The sequence below is a fragment of the Schistocerca americana genome, chromosome 3 (assembly GCF_021461395.2).
Source record: "Schistocerca americana isolate TAMUIC-IGC-003095 chromosome 3, iqSchAmer2.1, whole genome shotgun sequence".
Lineage (NCBI taxonomy): Eukaryota > Metazoa > Arthropoda > Insecta > Orthoptera > Acrididae > Schistocerca > Schistocerca americana.
In genome coordinates this window covers 259,848,268-259,869,870 of record NC_060121.1, presented here as the reverse complement: position 1 = coordinate 259,869,870, position 21,603 = coordinate 259,848,268, and the positions used below count along the sequence as shown (strand labels likewise).

The 21,603-nt window shown below is 46.0% G+C and overlaps 1 protein-coding gene across 1 annotated transcript in view; it reads left to right on the top strand.

The window, feature by feature from the left end:
- The window catches only part of LOC124605581 (proton channel OtopLc-like), a 111,755-nt gene extending 92,006 nt beyond the window's left edge, over positions 1–19,749 (top strand). Inside the window, exons 9-10 of the mRNA XM_047137363.1 lie at positions 163–416; positions 18,608–19,749. Coding sequence (XP_046993319.1) covers positions 163–416; positions 18,608–19,094 — 741 coding nt within the window. The 3' untranslated portion in view covers positions 19,095–19,749. The remainder of the gene's footprint in view (positions 1–162; positions 417–18,607) is intronic.
- Positions 19,750–21,603: the final 1,854 nt, after the last annotated feature.

Sequence of the window (21,603 nt, the reverse complement as noted above, 5' to 3'; positions counted from 1 at the left end):
TATGAACCAAGAGGGCGCAATAAGACTGGGACCAAGAACGAAGTTCTCTAGTATTCTCATCTGTTTATCTTTATGTGCTGCTGTTGCAACATTATTTCAGTGTATCTCTGCACCTTCCTGTGGAGTCGGCACAACAAGTGAATGTGAGTGTTTGTGTGGCAGGCGCCGTCGGCGCTGCAGCCGGCGCTGTACCCCGGCGGGCAGTCGGGCCAGCAGATCTCGGTGGACTGCGCGAGCGCGCACAAGGGCCTGTTCGCCGGCGTGCTGGTGCTCGTGCTCACCATCCTGTCGCTCATCCTGTTCTGCGTGCTGAGCCGCGACCGCGCGCTGCTCCAGATCAACGCCTGCGAGCTCACGCTCTACTCGGCCGCCGTCATCGCCACGCTGCTCAGCATGTGGCGCATGCGCCACCTGGAGTTAGTAGCACTTGTTACACCTAATCTACACTCACGCTCATAAATTAAGAATAGTGCTGGTACATGGTAAAACAACGCTCTGGTGGGCGGTTTGCGGGTTTAAATCACCTCGGGGTATGACCATGTGAGGCATTTGACCTGCGTTCGTCGCACGGTGGCGCTGGCAGCAGTCCACATACACAGAGGTGTGTTGGTACATGTCAGAGTACGATGCAGCGAGTAAGTGTGCAGACATGACTGTGGATTGAAAATGGCTCAAAGAGCATATACTGATGACGGGTAGAATACTAGGGCGACTAGAGGCTGGTCACACACAGCAAGTTGTAGCACAGGCCCTCCGTGTGCCACAAAGTGTGATCTCAAGATCATGGCCACGATACCAGCAGGCAGGAAACGTGTCAGGTGCTACAGTATGGGACGTCCACAGTGTTCAACACCACAAGAAGACCGACATCTCACCATGAATGCCCGCAGACGGTCACGGAGTACTGCAGGTAGCCTTGCTCGGGACCTTACCACAGCTACTGGAACAGCTGTCTCCGGACACACAGTCTACAGACGACTGAATAGACATGGTTTACTCGCCCGTAGACTTGCAAGGTGCATTCCACTGCCCCCTGGTCACAGGAGAGCCCGTAACACCTGGTGTCAAGAAAGCAGTACATGGACATTGGAACAGTGGTCCCATGTTCACGGACGAGTCCAGGTAGAGTCTAAACAGTGAGTCTTGCCGGATTTTCATCCGGCGTGAACAAGGAACCAGGTTCCAACCGCTTAATGTCCTTGAAAGGGACCTGTATGGAGGTCGTGGTTTGATGGTGTGAGGTGGGATTAAGATTGGTGCACGTACACCCTTGTATGTCCGACAGAGGAACTGTAACAGGTCAGGTGCATCGGGGCGTCATTTTGCACCAGTATGTCCACCTTTTCAGGGGTGCAGTGGGTCCCACCTTCATCCTGATATATGATAACGAACGGCCCCACCAAGCTGCCATCGTGGAGGAGTACCTTGAAACAAAGGATATCAGGTGAATGGAGTGGCCTGCCTATTCTCCAGACCTAAACCCCATCGAGCTGGGATGCTCTCGGTCGACATATCGCTGCACGTCTTCAAACCCCTACGACAGTTCAGGAGCTCCGACAGTCACTGGTGCTCACTGGTGCAAGAATGGGAGGCTATACCTCAGCAGCTGCTCGACCACCTGATCCAGAGTATGCCAACCCGTCGTGCGGCTTGTGTACGTGTGCATGGTGATCATATCCCATATTAATATCGGGGTACATGTGCAGTAAACAGTGGCGTTTTGTAGCACATGTGTTTCGGGACGGTTTTCTCAACTTATCACGAATACCGTGGACTTACAGATCTGTGTCGTGTGTGTTCCCAATGTGCCTATGCTATTAGCGCCAGTTTTGCGTAGTGCCACGTTTTGTGGCACCACATTCTGCAATTATCCCTAATTTATGAGCGTGAGTGTATATTCCACAAGCCACACTATGGTACGTGCCCCAGAGCACTTTGTGTACCACTCTCAGTTTCCCGCTTTTCTATCCCAGTCACGAATTTCGCACGAGTGAAACACTAATTACTGGTAACCCTGAAGGAAGATCTCGAATCACTAATATTTGCCCCATGCTCATATCGTGGGATACAGTTCCTGACGAAAAAGTTAAGCACCCAGAGGACATGATCAGATGTTAATGTACAAGGGACGTCCAATAACTAATACAACACTTTCTCGGTCAGTTTCAGTCGAAAAAATGGGAAATTTGTCGAGGGATATCGTGGAACATTCCCGCTTCAGCCCTGACAGTTTTATGATGTTCCGATACTTGGCGGCGCTGTACGTAACCTCTGCGTCTGCCACGGAGAGGCGTTCCAACAGAGAACTGTCATTGAGTTTCTTCTGACGGAAAGCCAGAGCATCGCTGATATTTATATGAGCTTGCAGAATGTCTACCGAGACCTGACTGAGGAAAAGCACGATGAGTTGTTGTTCGAGGCGTCTGTCAGCATTGCAACAAGATTGAGCAGAGCCCCCGAGTGACGACTAGCCGCACATAGCAGTGATTCCTGGAGTGTTGGAACGTGCGGACACTCTCCTTCGGATCACAATCAAAACTTCGCTGCACAACTGGACGTCTATGTTGGTAGAGCTGACACACTCGTCCACCAGCTTGGATACTCAAAGCTGTGCGCCCGCTGGGTTGTACTACCATCAATAAATTGAAGATTCTACTTCAGCGTGTTTGTTGCCACGAAAATGGAAATGAACTTATTCGTGACAACGCAATGCGTCACACGAGCCTATGCAGCCGAGAGGTGCTATTCAAACTTCACTGGACTCTTCTTCCTCACCCACCCTACAGTCCGCGTTTCGGACCTTCTGACTTCCATCTATTTGGCCCAATGAAAGATGCAGTCCGCAGGATACTGTACGTGGATGATGAGGAAGTTATTGACACAGCAAGATGCTGGCTCCGAACAGCGGCCAGTCGAGTGGTACCATGTGGGCTTACAGGCCCTCTCAGTAAGGTGGCGTAAGGCTGCAGCATTGAACGGTGATGATATTCAAAATAGGGTTTTGTAGCCAAAAGAGTGGGAAATACGACCTCTGTTTTTTAAGTAAGGTCCGTCTGAACGTAAGCACACAAGAAAAGGATATTTCAAACAAGTAAATTTATTTTCAGAAAGTACATACTCCACGCTGTTTTTCGACATAGTTGCCAAGTGTGTTGAAAGACTTTTATACCTCTCAACCAATTTTAAAGTACCCTCTTCATAAAGATTTGTCGCCTGCTCCGATAACCAAGAGTTCACTGCTGTTTTCACGTCGTCATAGTCATTGTAACGATTGTCACTGAGCTGTTATTTGAGGTGGAGGAACAGATGGTAATCGCTCGGAGCAAGATCAGGACTGTAGGGTGGGTGGTCTAAAACTTCCCAGCCAAACCTGTCCAATAAATCTCGGGTCTGACCTGCTGTGTGAGAGCTTGCATTGTCATGGAGAAGGACAATTCCATTTTTTAAATCGCTCTGCGTAGCTGTCTCAGGGTTTGGCAGTATGCTTCTGCATTGATAGTGGTTCCCCGTTGCATGAAGTCGACCAACAAAACACCATGCCTATCCCAAAACACCGACGCCATTACTTTGATCTGGGACAGAGTCTGTTTGGCCTTCACCTTTACAGGCGAGTGTGTGTGTCTCCATTCCATGCTCTGTTGCTTCGATTCAGGAGTGATATGCGAAACCCATGTTTCGTCTCTAGTTACGATCTGACTCAAGAAGTTCAAATGTTCAAATGTGTGTGAAATCCTATGGGACTTAACTGCTAAGGTCATCAGTCCTTAAGCTTACACACTACTTAACCTAAATTATCCGAAGGACAAACACACACACCCATGCCCGAGGGAGGACTCGAACGTCCGCCGAGACCAGCCGCACAGTCCATGACTCAAGAAGCCGTCACCTTCTTCGTGATAACGAGTCAGGAACTTCAAACCTTTGGTTTTTGTGGTCCTCTGTTAGGAGTTTCGGGACCCAACGGGAGCACAGTTTCCTAAACTTTAGGTGTTCAGAACCAATGTTGTAAAGCACTGATCTCAACACGTCAGGAAATTCGTTTGAAAGACCTGTTATGTGAAGCTCCTGTTCTCACGAATCCTCGCTCCAACAGAAGCCACCAAATCATCTGTAATCAAAGAAGGGCGACCAGAGCGGACATCATGGACGCTGTCACTGCCATCTTTGAATTTTCGTACCCACTTATGCACTTTGCTGTCACCCATAACAGTATCACCGTACACTTCGCAAATCTGATGATGAATTTCTGCAGCAGGCAGGTTCCTCGCTGACGAAAACCGTATCACTAGCGAACTTCACACGCGGCGGGCGAGTTTATAATCTTAACCATTTTGAAAACACGGACCAGAACCGTACCGGTTACCTACAGAGCTGAAACTGAGCACAGTTTTCCCGAGTCATGCCGGTACACGACGCACGCGCTCGTTGCTGTATGCGCGCGAACTACTAGTGTCTACAACAAAACTGACCTTACTTAAAACACACGCCTCGTAATATGGAATATTAGAATCTGGAATGAAACCAATCTGCTTTCAGAAAAAATATTGCATTAATTATTGGAATCCCCTCGTAGCTTCGTACATGTGCACACTGTCGGTGGATATGTCAACTGTTAAACTTACATACCAGACTATGTTATGTTTTTCTTATTTAGTCTAGTTGTCGGTCCTGGTGGGGTATGTAAGAGATTTGAATGACGTCAGATGTTGAGTGACATTGTGTAGGACACGATTATGCAGGATCTTCGTGCGAGACCATGTAATCAGCACCTGAGACAATGAAAAGAGGGGCCTTATCGCGGCCTCCTTTTGGCCGGCTGGTCGAATAGTGCGATATCTATATTTGTCCGATTTTGGTCTGCACGGGGATGTGAGGGCAGGCATACTCGTTAAGGTTCCAGTAGACTCTGTTTCATCACCACGAGAAAAGGATCGCATGTTGTACAGCGCGCCCATCATAATCCCTTCCAACCTGCAGCCGACATCCGAGAACAGGTAATGGACTCCCCATTAGATTCTAAGCCATCACACACCATTGGTCGGAAACTAGCTGGAATAGACAGTTAACCGTCGCTACATAGACTGTCGTTAACACCACAACAAAATTGACTGCGTTTATCGTGATACCGTGACCGAGAGAAACGATGATCGATGGCGTTCCGTTGTGTTCAGCAGTGAATTGCATTTCTGCTGGCCGGCCGGGGTGACCGAGCGGTTCTAGGCGCTACAGTCTGGAACCACGCGACCGCTACGGTCGAAGGTTCGAATCCTGCCTCGGGCATGGATGTGTGTGATGTCCTTAGGTTAGTTAGGTTTAAGTAGTTCTAAGTTCTAGGGGACTGATGACCTCAGAAGTTGAGTCCCATAGTGCTCAGAGCCATTTTTTTGCATTTCTGCTCTACCCTAATAACAATAGTCAGTGAGTATGCCAGTGATCTCGAGAGAGGTCTCATTATTCCACTGTTTTGGATAAGCACAGCTGTGTTTCCTCTGGAGCCATGCTGCAGGGGACCGTAGGATATCACTTTAGACTGGTATACTGACTTAGGAAACTCTGATGGCACAGCGGTATGTCCCAGACATCATGCATCACTATGTGTTCTCTCATGCGACACAATGTCGGTGTCATTTTTCAACAGGGTAGTATTTAGAAGAATGAGATTTTCACTCTGCAGCGGAGTGTGCGCTGATATGAAACTTCCTGGCAGATTGAAACTGTGTGCCGGACCGAGACTCGAACTCGGGACCTTTGCCTTTCGCGGGCAAGTGCTCTACCAACTGAGCTACCCAAGCACGACTCATGCCTCGTCCTCACAGCTTCACTTCTGCCAGTATCTCGTCTCCTACCTACCAGTTTTAATCTGCAAGGAAGTTTCATATCAGCGCACACTCCGCAGCAGAGTGAAAATCTCATTCTGGAAACATCCCCCAGGCTGTGGCTAAGCCATGTCTCCGCAGTATCCTTTCTTTCAGGAGTGCTAGTTCTGCAGGGTTCGCAGGAGAGCTTCTGTAAAGTTGGAAGGTAGGAGACGAGGTACTGGCAGAAGTGAAGCTGTGAGGACGGGGCGTGTGCTTGGGTAGCTCAGTTGGTAGAGCACTTGCCCGCGAAAGGCAAAGGTCCCGAGTTCGAGTCTCGGTCCGGCACACAGTTTTAATCTGCCAGGAAGTTTCAGGGTAGCATTTGTCGAAACATGCTACTTCATGCACTGTCTGCATGATGTTTAAGTATTCCCGTGGCCAGAAAGATCCCCAGATCTGTCTCTGATTGGCCGTCCGGTGTGTCCATGCGGTTCTAGATGCTACAGTCTGGAACCGCGCAACCGCTACGGTCGAAGGTTTGAATCCAGCCTCGGGCATGGATGTGTGTGATGTCCTTAGGTTTAAGTAGTTCCAAGTTCTAGAGTACTGATGATCTCAGATGTTAAATTCCATAGTGCTCAGAGCCATCTGAACCATTTTTTTTATCTCTGATACAGTATCTGTGATTAGAGTTGCGATGTCACCTCCGTCCTAATGCCACTATCCAGATATCAAGGATCAGTTACAACAGTTGTTGGCCAGCTTACCTCAGGTGTTGGCACAACCCAACAGAATCAGTGCATATACACAGACCAGAGGACGTGCGCCGTCACAATGATTAATGGGCTTTTACTGCCAAGTCCTTTGTCCATTTTACTCAAGTTTTTAACCACTGAAGTAACTTCGCATACCCCCTCAACCCCTGAAGAGTCATTTGGTTTCGACCTCTCCTTCTGAATGCTTCGCGGTTTTTGTCAGGTCGTGTACGTACGTAGTAGGAAGCAATATGCTGGGTGAACATTAATAAAATCGACAAACTGCTGGGACGCATCCTGACTGGGATTGGAGGGGAAAAGGTCCTCTGAAATGTGTCCGGAAATGCACCGTTTCCACAGTAGATGGTGCTGACGAATGAAAGTTACTCCGACCACGTGCCGTATTTTCCCAGCGTGTTGCAGGCTGTGTCATTGACGCAGCTACTGTAAGCAGCAGAATGGTCTGGTATTCATGTCGAGATGATGTTTGTATACTGCCAAGCAGATGGAAACACTCAAGAGGCAGCACAGCTATACGAAAACAAGTACCCTCATAGACACCAACATCACACAACATTTCAAACCCTGTTTGGGAGCTTGTGTGATTGACAAAAAAAAAAAAAAAAATGGCTCTGAGCACTATGGGACTTAACATCTGAGGTCATCAGTCCCCTAGAACTTAGAACTACTTAAACCTGACTAACCTAAGGACATCACACACATCCACGCCCGAGGCATGATACGAACCTGCGACCGTAGTGGTCCTGCGGTTCCAGACTGAAGCGCCCAGAACCGCTCGGCCACAACGGCCGGCTTGTGATTGACAGACGCAGCGCTAACTGCCGAGTCGTAATGCGTCTGTCCTCGCAAATGACATCAGCTCGCTGCAGCATGTCAGGTCTGACAGCTGTGGATGGCCTCCCGACCGCTATAAATCGCGGAGCTCCGCCGAACCGCCTTCTCATGACCTCACCCTCCGTGCCCAGTGACTAACTGTACTTCTGTCGACAGCAGATGCTCCGTAGACTTTGCACAAGCGTTGGTCAGTATTCCCCACAGTTTCTTTCTCTGCAGTGAAGTTCAATGAGTGCACTTCGCTTGTACCGTACATCACCCACAAACGCCATTTTGAAACGATCCTGCAGCTACGCTATCTTTCGGAAGTTTCCACACTCCTGAACATCCCTAGGTCCATTGTTTCCGATGTGATAGTGAAGTGGAAATGTGCAGGGTACGTACAGCACTAAAGCGTACAGCCCGACCTCGTCTGTTGACTGGCAGAAACCGACGACCGCTGATGAGGGTCGAAATATGTAATAGGCAGACATCTACCCAGACAATCACACAGGAATTCCAAACTACATCAGGATCTACTGCAAGTACTATGACCGTTAGGCGGGAGGTGAGAAAACTTGGATTTCATGGTGGAGCGGCTGCTCATAAGCCACATATCACGCCGGTAAATACCAAACGACGCCTCGCTTGTTGTACAGAGCGTAAACATTGGGCGATTCAAGAGTGGAAAAACGTTGTGTGGAGTAACGAATCACGGTACACAATGTGGCGGTACACAATGTGGCGATCCGGTGGAAGGGTGTGGTTATGGCGAATGCCCGGTGAATGTCATCTGCCGGCGTGTCTGGTGCCAATAGCAAAATCATTGAGGGGGCTTGGACCCTTGTTGTTTTGCGTGGCACTATCACAGCACAGACGTACATTCATGTTTGAAGCACCTTCCTGCTTCACACTGCTGAAGAGCAATTCGGCGACGACGATTGCATCGTTCAACACAATCGAGCACCTGTTCATAATGCACAGCCTGTGGCGGAGTGGTTCACAATAACATGTGATGGACTCGCCTATACAGAGTCCTGACCTGGATCTTATAGAACACCTGTGGGATGTTTTGGAACGCAGACTTCGTGCCAGGCCTCACCGACCGACATCGATACCTCTCTTCAATGCAGCGCTCCGTGAAGAATTGGCTGCCATTCCCCAAGAAACCTTCCAGCACGTCATCGAACGTATGCGCGCGAGAGTGGAAGCTGTCATCAAGGCTAAGGGTGGGTCAACACCATACTGAATTCCAGCATTACCGATGGAGGGCGACATGAATATGTAAGTCATTTTCAGCCAGGCGTCCCGATACTTTTGATCACTTAGTGTATTAGCCTCTGCAGAATATACTCGTGGACAAAAATCTCTCGTGTCGAGCTTTGTTCCTACTCGTCCTCACCTCCCCTTCTCGTCCCCTTCGATTCCTCGCCGTGAGCTTGCCGATTCCTCACAGTAGAGTCGTGACCGCAAACCAGCTCGCACGAGCAGATGGGAATACAGGTCTGCTTTAACGTACCGCCTACGTCGAGATCATTAAACACGGAATATCAGATTAGTCGGAAAAGTATAGGGAAACTTCCTCTTTACGAAAACTACAAGAGGCATAAATAATTTGGAAGGATGAGGACTATAACTCCGCTCCTAACGGATTAAGCGTTAGCGATCACGCCCCCCCCCCCTCCCCCCGTTCGGCGAACTTGAGAAATATTTATTTCTAAGTGAAACAATCGTTTTGTTGTATTTCTCAGGCAGACCACAGTTCACATGTATGATATCAATAAAACTGATCACTTGCTTTACCTGCTTCATCAAATACTGAACAAGCAAGTAATAAAGGAAACTTATAGGTAATTACTGCATGGTGAAAGAGCTAGTTAAATATTTGACCAGATTTAAACATTCCTGCCCTGAAGAAATAAAGATATAGGAGTAGAAGGAAATGGTTTGACTGTGCAGCCAAAAAACTGTCAATGCAGTAAGAGTGAGACAACTTCAAACTAATTTTTCCTCTCCTATCAACAGCAGTAACATCTTGAACTTAGTAAACTATTGTACTATGTATCTGTGTCAGTAACAAGTTTTTTATTTGGCAGTCTCGGATCGCAAATAATACAGAAACTTGGCGATAAAAACTTGCTAGAAACCGAAAGCTTTTATCACGGTGACACAGCTGCGTAATGTCTACTATTGTGTCTGAATATAGCACAGAAACATTGAGTGCTCCGAGTACGTGACTCGAGATAGCACTAACAGGCTGTAATGTTGTTAACCGCATACTTCGAGTTCATAGCAACGCGTAGTTTTGCCAAATCCCAATATTGTCCGATCGTAATTAATGCCAACGGCGGCAAGATTGGAAATGAAGCAAACACCGCCACTGCAAACACCTCGGCAATAACTCGGCAGCCATTCCCACTTGGCGTCGCTACAGAATTCCGTTCACGTATGGAATTTACTCACACGCTTTCCCGCCAAGTGTTCGCGTTCCCGCAATGCAGTAATTGCAATCGACGCCCATTCTCCAAACTGAACTACAATTTGGTAAATTTCGCTTGCTTCCACACCTACTGTACAGTGGCAAAACAAATTCATTTTCACACCTTTCCGTTCTGTAAATTGATTGTTCCCATATTTAATACTTTATGTGAAAACAGCACTATGAAGCTGTTTAACGGCGGTCCATTATGTTTTCCGTAATTCGTCTACGATATTACTAGTTAAGTGAAACGAAGTTAAAGTGAAAAAAACAATTTTTTCCTATTGGCCGTTTACGGTCGAGACCATCAAATAGCCAAATTAAAAGAAATTCTTGAGCAACAAATAATTTCTTTATTGGCATGTTAGGCCAAATGCGAGGTGTGTTAAGGAAGTAACGAGATTGATTTTTTATCGACGAAAGTTTTTATTTTTTTCGGACAACAATATTGTCTTCTTCAAAGTAGTTCCCTTCGGCAGTTATGCACCGGTGTACTCGTCAGTCCCTGTCTTGGCAGCAGCGCTGAAAGGTGTCATCTGGTAGGGCCTTTAACATGTCGGTCACATACTTTTGAACGTTCTGTAGAGTCCCAAAATGACATGTTTTTAAGACATTTTTCAATTTAGGGAAAAGAAAACAGTCACACGGACTCAGCTAAGGTGAATAGAGGGGCTGTGAAACAAGAGGAATGCCTTTAGAGGTCAAAAATTCAGTGATGGAAGTGGCCGTGTAACATCGAGCGTTGTCATGATGCAGCATCTAAATAGGTCGCCCATTTCCTTATTTTTAAACGTGGGCCTGATCTCACAAAAACACGCACGCGTTCGACGATTTCGACGGTTTTTCAAGTTGAAGATCTCCCTCAGTGAAGTTCATCTCCAAAGTGTTCTCGACCTTCCAAAAATGATTTGTGCCAGCGAAAAGCCTGTGCCCTTGATGAGAAATGTTCCCGACAGGTCTGTTTGAACTTGGTCACACTCGTGGACTCGCCATGTTTCACACAAAAATTGGTGGCATAACGTTGCTCTGAATTCCACTGTTATACACTCCTGGAAATGGAAAAAAGAACACATTGACACCGGTGTGTCAGACCCACCATACTTGCTCCGGACACTGCGAGAGGGCTGTACAAGCAATGATCACACGCACGGCACAGCAGACACACCAGGGACCGCGGTGTTGGCCGTCGAATGGCGCTAGCTGCGCAGCATTTGTGCACCGCCGCCGTCAGTGTCAGCCAGTTTGCCGTGGCATACGGAGCTCCATCGCAGTCTTTAACACTGGTAGCATGCCGCGACAGCGTGGACGTGAACCGTATGTGCAGTTGACGGACTTTGAGCGAGGGCGTATAGTGGGCATGCGGGAGGCCGGGTGGACGTACCGCCGAATTGCTCAACACGTGCGGCGTGAGGTCTCCACAGTACATCGATGTTGTCGCCAGTGGTCGGCGGAAGGTGCACGTGCCCGTTGACCTGGGACCGGACCGCAGCGACGCACGGATGCACGCCAAGACCGTAGGATCCTACGCAGTGCCGTAGCGGACCGCACCGCCACTTCCCAGCAAATTAGGGACACTGTTGCTCCTGGGGTATCGGCGAGGACCATTCGCAACCGTCTCCATGAAGCTGGGCTACGGTCCCGCACACCGTTAGGCCGTCTTCCGCTCACGCCCCAACATCGTGCAGCCCGCCTCCAGTGGTGTCGCGACAGGCGTGAATGGAGGGACGAATGGAGACGTGTCGTCTTCAGCGATGAGAGTCGCTTCTGCCTTGGTGCCAATGATGGTCGTATGCGTGTTTGGCGCCGTGCAGGTGAGCGCCACAATCAGGACTGCATACGACCGAGGCACACAGGGCCAACACCCGGCATCATGGTGTGGGGAGCGATCTCCTACACTGGCCGTACACCACTGGTGATCGTCGAGGGGACACTGAATAGTGCACGGTACATCCAAACCGTCATCGAACCCATCGTTCTACCATTCCTAGACCGGCAAGGGAACTTGCTGTTCCAACAGGACAATGCACGTCCGCATGTATCCCGTGCCACACAACGTGCTCTAGAAGGTGTAAGTCAACTACCCTGGCCAGCTAGATCTCCGGATCTGTCCCCCATTGAGCATGTTTGGGACTGGATGAAGCGTCGTCTCACGCGGTCTGCACGTCCAGCACGAACGCTGGTCCAACTGAAGCGCCAGGTGGAAATGGCATGGCAAGCCGTTCCACAGGACTACATCCAGCATCTCTACGATCGTCTCCATGGGAGAATAGCAGCCTGCATTGCTGCGAAAGGTGGATATACACTGTACTAGTGCCGACATTGTGCATGCTCTGTTGCCTGTGTCTTTGTGCCTGTGGTTCTGTCAGTGTGATCATGTGATGTATCTGACCCCAGGAATGTGTCAATAAAGTTTCTCCTTCCTGGGACAATGAATTCACGGTGTTCTTATTTCAATTTCCAGGAGTGTATTTTCGTAAGACATAACAAAAACACAACTTCACTGATGGCGCTCTCAAAAATCACGTGATGGCTGTACGAAGTTGAAACTCGTACTGAGCATCTAGAGGGGATTGACACACCAGTCTATATAAGTAGAGCCATGCAGCGATGCCAGATCGCTCGCTGCGTTGTCAGTCTCGTTACTTACCTCGTACACCTCGTAGTGCCTCTACTATGGTATGAATTCGAAAAGGGAAGATGATAGTGATGATGATAGTATTGAGAGCACTCGGCATCATTGTTTTCATGCTCATGGTAAAACACACTGACGGAAATGGAACGTGTTACACCATGAAGCATCAGTCAGATGTTTACAGGCTTCGAGAAGATGTTCATCACATAACGGGTATTCAATGATTAAAACGGATAAACTCTTCTTTGCTTTGTGACAGGAAAGCAAATGCCCTCAAAATGTCATCCTGAGTATTTCCTTACAATGCCTGAATCGCATACTGTGTCAGTTCACAGATTGATGGCTGGAGCCTGGTATGAAGATAAACATCTTCCCATCGCATCCTAGACATACTGACAAATCAGGGGACTGGGTGGGCCAGTCAAGAATCCGTACATTCCTCAAGGCGTTTTTTGTGTGAACGGTAATGTGGGATCACGCATTGCCCTGTTGGAATACGCTCTCTTGTGATGAAAGGTGTGAAAACAGGATTTACCATTCTAGCCATATAGTGGCGTGCGTTCAGCATGCCTTCAACAAGTAACAAACAAGCACTCTTTCCCCAGCCATTGTAGACACAGAAGGACGTCCAGGGTTCTGGATGACTTCACTATTGCTCACAAGTGTAGCATCGGTTGGAGGTCGCTCAGGGAGTCGGAGCACACGAAGAGTTTTTCTGCTGGAATACATCTCATGTTTCCATGGGCGTACGATCGCGTGTTACTCTGCAGGATACCGTGCTCTCCGCACCGTGACTCAAGAAACTGTAGTGGTATGGGTTTCGAGAATCGCTGCTTGTTGTGACCTTTCACCAGGTTGTCTACAGTCACTTTGGTGGCGACTTAACGCCCACAAACAGGAAAGAGACTCACCGCTGAACAGCACAGAATACCACCCAATGTCCCTGTGGTCTCGCTCTACACCATGTAAGTCTCTGCTGTCTGTGACACGATTTCATATGTTTCTGTTTCATAATGCTGATACAATTTAGCCCCCAGCTGCTATAACAAGCTTTAACCGAGAGAACTAGGTAATGTTGTCTTAAGATTCTTTTTCTTTAGCCTTTCGTATTTCAGTACTAAAACTGAAAAGTAGTGTTGCTTGTTTTTATCCATCCTGGGTATTCATCCCACAAGCATCGTCCATACCTAGCAATCGTTTCCCCGTCTGGCGCCTTGAGAGGTGGCCGTTGGGCAACAGGCAACACCATATACGTCAGCAATAAATAAATGAATGAAAAATTAGATGTTATGTTACTTATTCGATTGTAATTTTAAGTCAGGGAACCACTCTGGTGCTTCTGAAAGTAAAGCTATGTTTTGGTACATTATTTCACCCTTTCATTTCCCTCAGTTATGTCACTGTCTACACATACGGAATAACATGCTCTATCTGTTCTCTAGGAACGGTTATTGCGCAGTTACTCACCACTGTCATCTCATGAAGAATCCAAACGGTAGAATTTGGATGCAGAATGGTACCTGGCCGTATTTAGTGATCTCGCAGACTAGAATATGTGTATTTGTATGTGGATGGGCAAGTCTGCTCAACTGTGGAGTTATTAGCCCTCTTCCTAAAATAGAGACGAAAGAGGTTAATACGCCTACTACTTGAAAAAAAAAATTAAAGCCCATGCCCTAACTTCCATTCTCGCTCACATCAACCCTCACATTCACACTATTACTCAAAGTGTGAAATTCGGTAGTTTTATTATTGTACGATTTAAAATTGTTGGAAAACAAGACAATAAGAAACTTAAAATAAGGAAGTGGTAATATGTGACTGACTAATCACTAGAAAAAAAGTTGGATGAGTCAGCTATCCTGTCAACACATTAGAAACTCCTTCCCGATATTACATAGACCAAATCTAACATTTCACCGAACCCTGAATCCCTTGATGTCTGATGAAATAGAGGATAGTTCAGCAGGTGTTTTAGCCATTGCTTTCTTGTCTTAATATAACATAAAGTCAATCATCAGACTGTGTTCTATACACTGTCTGATCAAAAGTGACCAAACTCCTTGATGTAATACAGAATTGACCATTAGATGTCACGAGAGGCGCAAACCCGTCTATAAAAGGAGGCGGTGAGTATTGTGTTGTCAATAGAGAAGTAATAACAGGAGACTAGGTGCGTCAGGAAAGAAGAGTGACTTCCTACGTGGACTAGTCATTGGATGTCAACTGAGTAAAAGACACAACACGGAGATTTCAACCTTTCTAAGGCTTCCCAAGTCGGCTGTTGGTGATGACATTGTGAACTGGAAATGTGAACAAACAACCATAGCTAAGCCAAGCCCACTCAGACCTCATGTATTGACGGACAAGTTAGCACAATGACTGTGCATGGAGAGTTATAGAGGATGGGGAACAATGACCAAACAGCTCCTCATAAGCCACAAATCTTTGTAGCCAGTGATAAGTGACACTTGAGGTGGTGTACAAATCAGCGCCACAGAACGGTGGATGACTGGCAAAGAGTGGTTCCAGAGATGAATCACTCTATAGCCTGTGATAATTCGATGGGAGGATTAGCGTGCATGGGGAAAGTTATCTGCCATTACGTGTAGTGCCAACAGCAGTGCATGAAAAAACTGGTGTTGTAGTACTGGAGTGTATTTCGTTGTTAGGACTTGGTCTGCAAATTGTGCTTAACAAAACCCTAAACGCGGAAAAGTTTGAACACATTTTACAGAACTGTGTTGTGTACAGTAGAGCAGCTCAGAGGCTATAATTGTTTGTATCAGCCTATAAGTGCAACTTCTCATAAAGCACCATCTGCGAGGCGATGGTTTGTGGACAATAACTCTCCTGAAATGGACTTGCCTACCCAGTCTCCGGACTTGACCCAGCGGAATATACCTCTGGGATGAGTGAGGACGTCGATTCCGAATTTCTCCCAACATCCAATGACCTTACCTTCTATCATTCCTGCTATTGAGGAAGAATGGGCTGCCATTATTTGACAGATATTCAGATATATCATTGAAAGTGTCCACAGCAGAGTTCACTCCATCATAAAGGTGAAGAGTCGACACATCTTCTATTAATGACCACTAATAGCTGTCCAATCACATTTAATCGGACAGTGTATTTAGTCGGGAGAAGATGATTGCATCTCGCCTGTGTGACCAGAAGAAGGTACGCCACAGATGATTTGTTGATTTTATTATCTACATTTTAACATGAATTACTTACAGCAACTCTTGTTTGCTTCTACACATGACTCTTTACCTCGCCAAAGAGGTGATAGCATATGAGGGGACCACAAATTGAACCACTAGATTATCAGTACATGCCTCCTTAGGTGCTACATCTGCTAATTAGAGTCTCTGAATTCCCAAGTATTCTAGCATCCAGCAGAGTGCCCCCCATCTTCCCCAGCCATTGAAGGCATAGAAGTACGTCTTAGATTTTCTTAATCTGGGCGCAGTTGATGTATATGCTGAAGAGCATTCAAGGAATCGAAGCAGACGAAGAGTTTTGTGACCTGAATACATCTCATCTTCTTCCGCGCCTCAGGTTCTACTCTATCAATTGATCGCTTCTGTTAGTCACGTTGCGCCATAAATGAAGACAAAATAACCCTCAAGGATTATGTCAGCTAGGGGAACACCTTAATTACAGACGTTGCAAAGGAAATACCAGAGAAGGCATGAAGAAGATTCTACCAATAGGATATTAAATACACATAACTGCCACAGAAGCAACCCAATGACTTTCTGTGGCTGCATGAGTGACACACGGACGTCCACATCATGTAGTCACTCATTGTGCTGCACACAATGCAGTCACAGTTGGTGGAGTCTGCCAGCCTGCTGGTTGTTGTCTTGTAGAATTCATGTAGAAGATTAATCGCCTTCTATCTGAGCCGAGACGAGGACAACAGTGCCCTCTATATCATCCAGATGGCTTGCCAGGCAGCGCCGCCATAAAATTCATACCGACCTGTGCCCTGCCAATCACAGCACAAATGGTACCAAGCCAATCATGACACATTTCCAAACGTGTAAATAGTTGCACAGAACTATCAGCAGTATTGCACAAAAATACATCAAGTTGCCTCCACAAAGCCATACATAGCTATTGACAGTCTTATTTGAGTCAGGTCACTGCCAACATTAACATGTGTTATCAGGACCTGACTTTCGCCATGGCTACATGATCGCAAAATTACTGCACAGCTTCGAGCAGCTACTGGCTAATGTCATATATATATAATATGTATATACATACAGGGTGGTCCATTGATCGTGACCGGGCCAAATATCTCACGAAATAAGCGTCAAACGAAAAAACTACAAAGAACGAAACTTGTCTAGCTTGAAGGGGGAAACCAGATGGCGCTATGGTTGGCCCGCTAGATGGCGCTGCCATAGGTCAAACGGATATCAACTGCGTTTTTTTAAAAAGGAACCCCCATTTTTATTACATATTCGTGTAGTAGGTAAAGAAATATGAATGTTTTAGTTTGACTACTTTCTTCACTTTGTGATAGATGGCGCTGTAATAGTCACAAACATATGGCTCACAATGTTAGACGAACAGTTGTTAACAGGTAGGTTTTTTAAATTAAAATACAGAACGTAGGTACGTTTGAACATTTTATTTCGGTGGTTAAAATGTGATACATGTACCTTTGTGAACTTATCATTTCTGAGAACGCATGCTCTTACAGCGTGATTATCTGTAAATACCACATTCATGCAATAAATGCTCAAAATGATGTCTGTCAACCTCAATGCATTTGGCAATACATGTAACGACATTCCTGTCAACAGCGAGTATTTCGCCTTCCGTAATGTTCGCAAACGCATTGACAATGCGCTGACAAATGTTGTCAGGCGTTTTCGGTAGATCACGATAGTAAATATCCTTCAACTTTCCCCACAGAAAGAAATTCTGGGACGTCAGATCCGGTGAATGTGCGAGCCATCCACCCGTCATGCAATATGCTATTCAATACCGCTTCAGCCGCACCTGAGCTATGTGGCGGACATTCCATCATGTTGGAAGTACATCGCCATTCTGTCATGGCGGACAAATTATCCTTCCTCCCATAATGCCGCACCATACGTTAACTCACCAAGGTCGCTGATGTTCCACTTGTCGTAGCCATCGTGGATTTTCTGTTGCCCAATAGTGCATATTATGCCGGTTTACGTTACCGCTGTTGGTGAATGACGCTTCGTCGCTAAATAGAACGCGTGCAAAAAATCTGTCATCGTCCCTTAATTTCTCTTGTGCCCAGTGGCAGAACTGTACACGACGTTCAAAGTCGTCGCCATGCAATTCCCAGTGCATAGAAATGTGGTACGGGTGCAATCGATGTTGATGTAGCATTCTCAACACCGACGTTTTTGAGATTCTCGCGCAATTTGTCTGCTAGTGATGTGCCGATTAGCCGCGACAGGAGCTAAGACACCTATTTGATCATCATTTGTTGCAGGTCGTGGTTGATGTTTCACATGTGGCTGAACACTTCCTGTTTCCTTAAATAACGTAACTACCCGGCGAACAGTCCGGACACTTGGATGATGTCGTCCAGGATACCGAGCAGCATACATAGCACACGCCCGTTCGGCATTTTGATCACAATAGCCATACATCAACACGATATCGACCTTTTTCGCAATTGGTAAACGGTCCATTTTAACATGGGTAATGTATCACGAAGAAAATGCCGTCCGCACTTGTGGAATGTTACGTGAAACCACGTACTTATACGTTTGTAGCTATTACATCGCCATCTATCACAAAGCGAAAAAAGTGGTCCAACTAAAACATTCATATTTCTTTACGTACTACACGCATATGTAATAAAAATGGGGGTTCCTATTTAAAAAAACACAGTTGATATCCGCTTGATCTATGGCAGCGCCACCTAGCGGACCAACCATAGCGCCATCTGATTTCCCCCTTCAAACTGGACAAGTTTCGTTCTTTGCAGTTTTTTCGTTTGACGCTTATTTCGTGAGATATATGGCCCGGTCGTGATCAATGGACCACCATATATATAACTATATAGCCACTGTTCCATGTGACGGGACTGTTTGCTCGTGGCCAGATACGACACGTGCCGGCGCTTCGAGCTGGACAACATGCTGCTGGTGACGGCGCAGACGGGACTGTACGTGTACACGCTCTTCTCCATCATCGCGGGCTACTTCTCGGCCGGCACGGGCGCTGACGCGGCGCCCGGCGTGGTGGTGATGTCGGTGAGCGCGCTGCTGCAGACCACGCTGCAGACGGTGTTCATCCTGGACGCGTGGTGGCGGCGGTGCGGCAACCCCGCGCAGGCTCGCGCCAAGCCCGGCCGCCAGCTCGTCACCTTCCTGCTGGTGACCAACATGGCGCTCTGGGCCGTGTCGCGCCTCCAGAACTCGCGCGCCGACTTCCACCCCGTCGAGCTGCGCTTCTACGGCTTCTGGGTGTGGACCATCATCACGCACGTCGCCATGCCACTGGCCGTCTTCTATCGCTTCCATTCTACCGTCTGCCTCTGCGAGATCTGGAAGAGCGCCTACAAGATGAGGCTGCCGGTCAGAAAGTAATGGCAGATCCGGACTCGGCTCGGTCCTCGTCATCGTTTGATCTGCCTCGGGTATTTGGTCCTGGAGGTGGTACACCATGGTTCAACGAAGAGAAAACCGGATCTAATGGTCCTAAACGAACGAAGCCTTGAATTAGGTTTTTGATTGTTCATATCAGCCATTATTGTTTTGTGATCCTGAGTCTGAAGACTGCCAGGGTGCAGTTTCCACACTAGTCTACCCTGTGATAACCTCTTCATCTCTACATAACTATTATAACCTACATCGATTTGCACCTGCTTACTGCATTCAAGCCTTGGTCTAACTCTGTAATTTTTACCGTCCACACGTTCTTCCATTGCCAAATTATCATGTCCTTAATATCTCAGACTGTGCCCTATCAACTAAAGTATTCTTTTAATAAACTTCTTACACCCAAAATTTCCTTGCAGCACATCTCAGTTCTGTGCCTGCTCAGACATATCACCTCAGTTTATAAGTGAGATGTATTCCGAATTCAGTATTAATGGTTCTGAACGATAAAAAAGTTTCGAAATTTGATGTGCAATGTAGGCTGCTCATATTGTAGGCGTTTAGTCTAAATTTAAAGTCGTTTAAGTATCCATTTACGATAATATATTAACGACGAAATATTAGTTCGAACATAATCTCAAATTCACAGTATGAGATCCACAAAATGTCCAATAAAACTTGACGTCAGGAGTAGAAGACCACGACGAACAAACTTGTCAAATGACTAACATTACTTAAGAAAAGTAATTCCTTCTTCATGTGGCTCATTCTGTTAATAATGATCATATATGACTCCACATACAATATCAGTATATATCTGACATGGTTCGGGACAAAAATGCTCTCCTTCAGATACACCACCTCGACAAAACAATTTTGAAAGCTAGGAAAACTGAGTGTAATCTCTAAACAAACATATATGAAAATGCGATGTACTACGTTCATACACTATCCTTAAATGGTGAAAGGAAAATACGTCATTCCGATATCTAGCAAGCGCCTACACAGCTAAACAGAAAAGGAACTACTATATGAATTTTGGAACACATTAGTCTCTAGAACACCGAAAGGATTATCATAACGTTCAGGTCATTTATAAAGGATCACCCAGTCCAGTTTCGCATACGGATCTGATGTTTGGCATCATCGTATAAACTGACTTAGACTAGTGAAAGCTTTTACGGAAGACATGGTCAATGTAGGAAGTTGGTGCAGACGAAACCTAGCCAAGACACACAATAGATTTCAGTCACCTTATGCAAGTCGCTATAAGAAACGTTTTGTACTGTTAACGGCTAATTTGAAAATTCCGTACATTTTTATTGGTGGATGATTGTATTATCTTACTAACGCTTACACACTATTGTGCAAGGAAGACATCGGATTCAATTAAGAAATCGTAAATATATGCTTGAGTTAAAAACAGATTCGTAGTCGTGCGACGTCCATGGACAGATTCACACTTGTACCAGTTAACTTCCATTGTACACTAAACGAAATTCCCATCTGAACCGTCTCGACTTCCGTTTGCTACAACCCGACGTTTGCCATGCAAAACTTCTTCGAAATAATGTTTACGAAGTATTCTAATGGTACATATTGGTGCTCTTTCATAATGGTGGAATCTGAAACATCAATCGATCGTGGTATCGCTATCAAACAACATGCTAAGTCGAGTTAAAATTTTGGTCCCATGCTTCGAATGTATTTGTATGATAAAGCAGAATACGCAAAAATCATACACTAGTTTGAAAAAGATGCTGTGTGGAATTTCATGAGAGATAATTCAAAGAAGCGACGTACAACGAAAAGAATGTTCTAAGAGAAGAGTGTATTCTAATTTCACGGAAATAATAGTTATGCAAAATAATTTTTAACTGCCACATTTCTACTTTAGTTTTCAGTACGAATGTTTCACAGTTTAACTGCAGTTCTTATGGAGTGCGGTACGAAATAGTGTTTATAGAGTCTGAATTTTGCGTTAACAAGACAAATCTGTTTGCATGACATGCATGCATACAACTGATATGCATATTAAGTCATTATAACAAAATTATCAGCACACTTATTAGCTGTTAGGTGACATGTTCTGATACTGTCATATCACACAAATAGTTAAAGGGATTTCGCGGATAGTTCTAAGGATGATACCTCCTTGTGAAATGGAATACTTCCTTTCAGGAAAATGTTACAACAATTATGTTACTTTGGATTCATTTATTTGTAAGTATTTACAATCATTTAATTGTCAATGGAAGCTAAAGACATAGATCAGTCGTAAGTACAAAATGGAACTGTCATTGCGACTCTATTATCACAGTTTCTATACCACTATAGGTTTTGACACTTCCTCAGTACATGTGACATAGTAATTATCTACTTCTCATGTCAGACATCATCCTTAATTCTTTTATGCTTCAAATGTGATACTAATTTACATTACATTTGTTTCAAAGCTGTGCGGACGGACATTTTGCTGTTGACTATAACAAATACG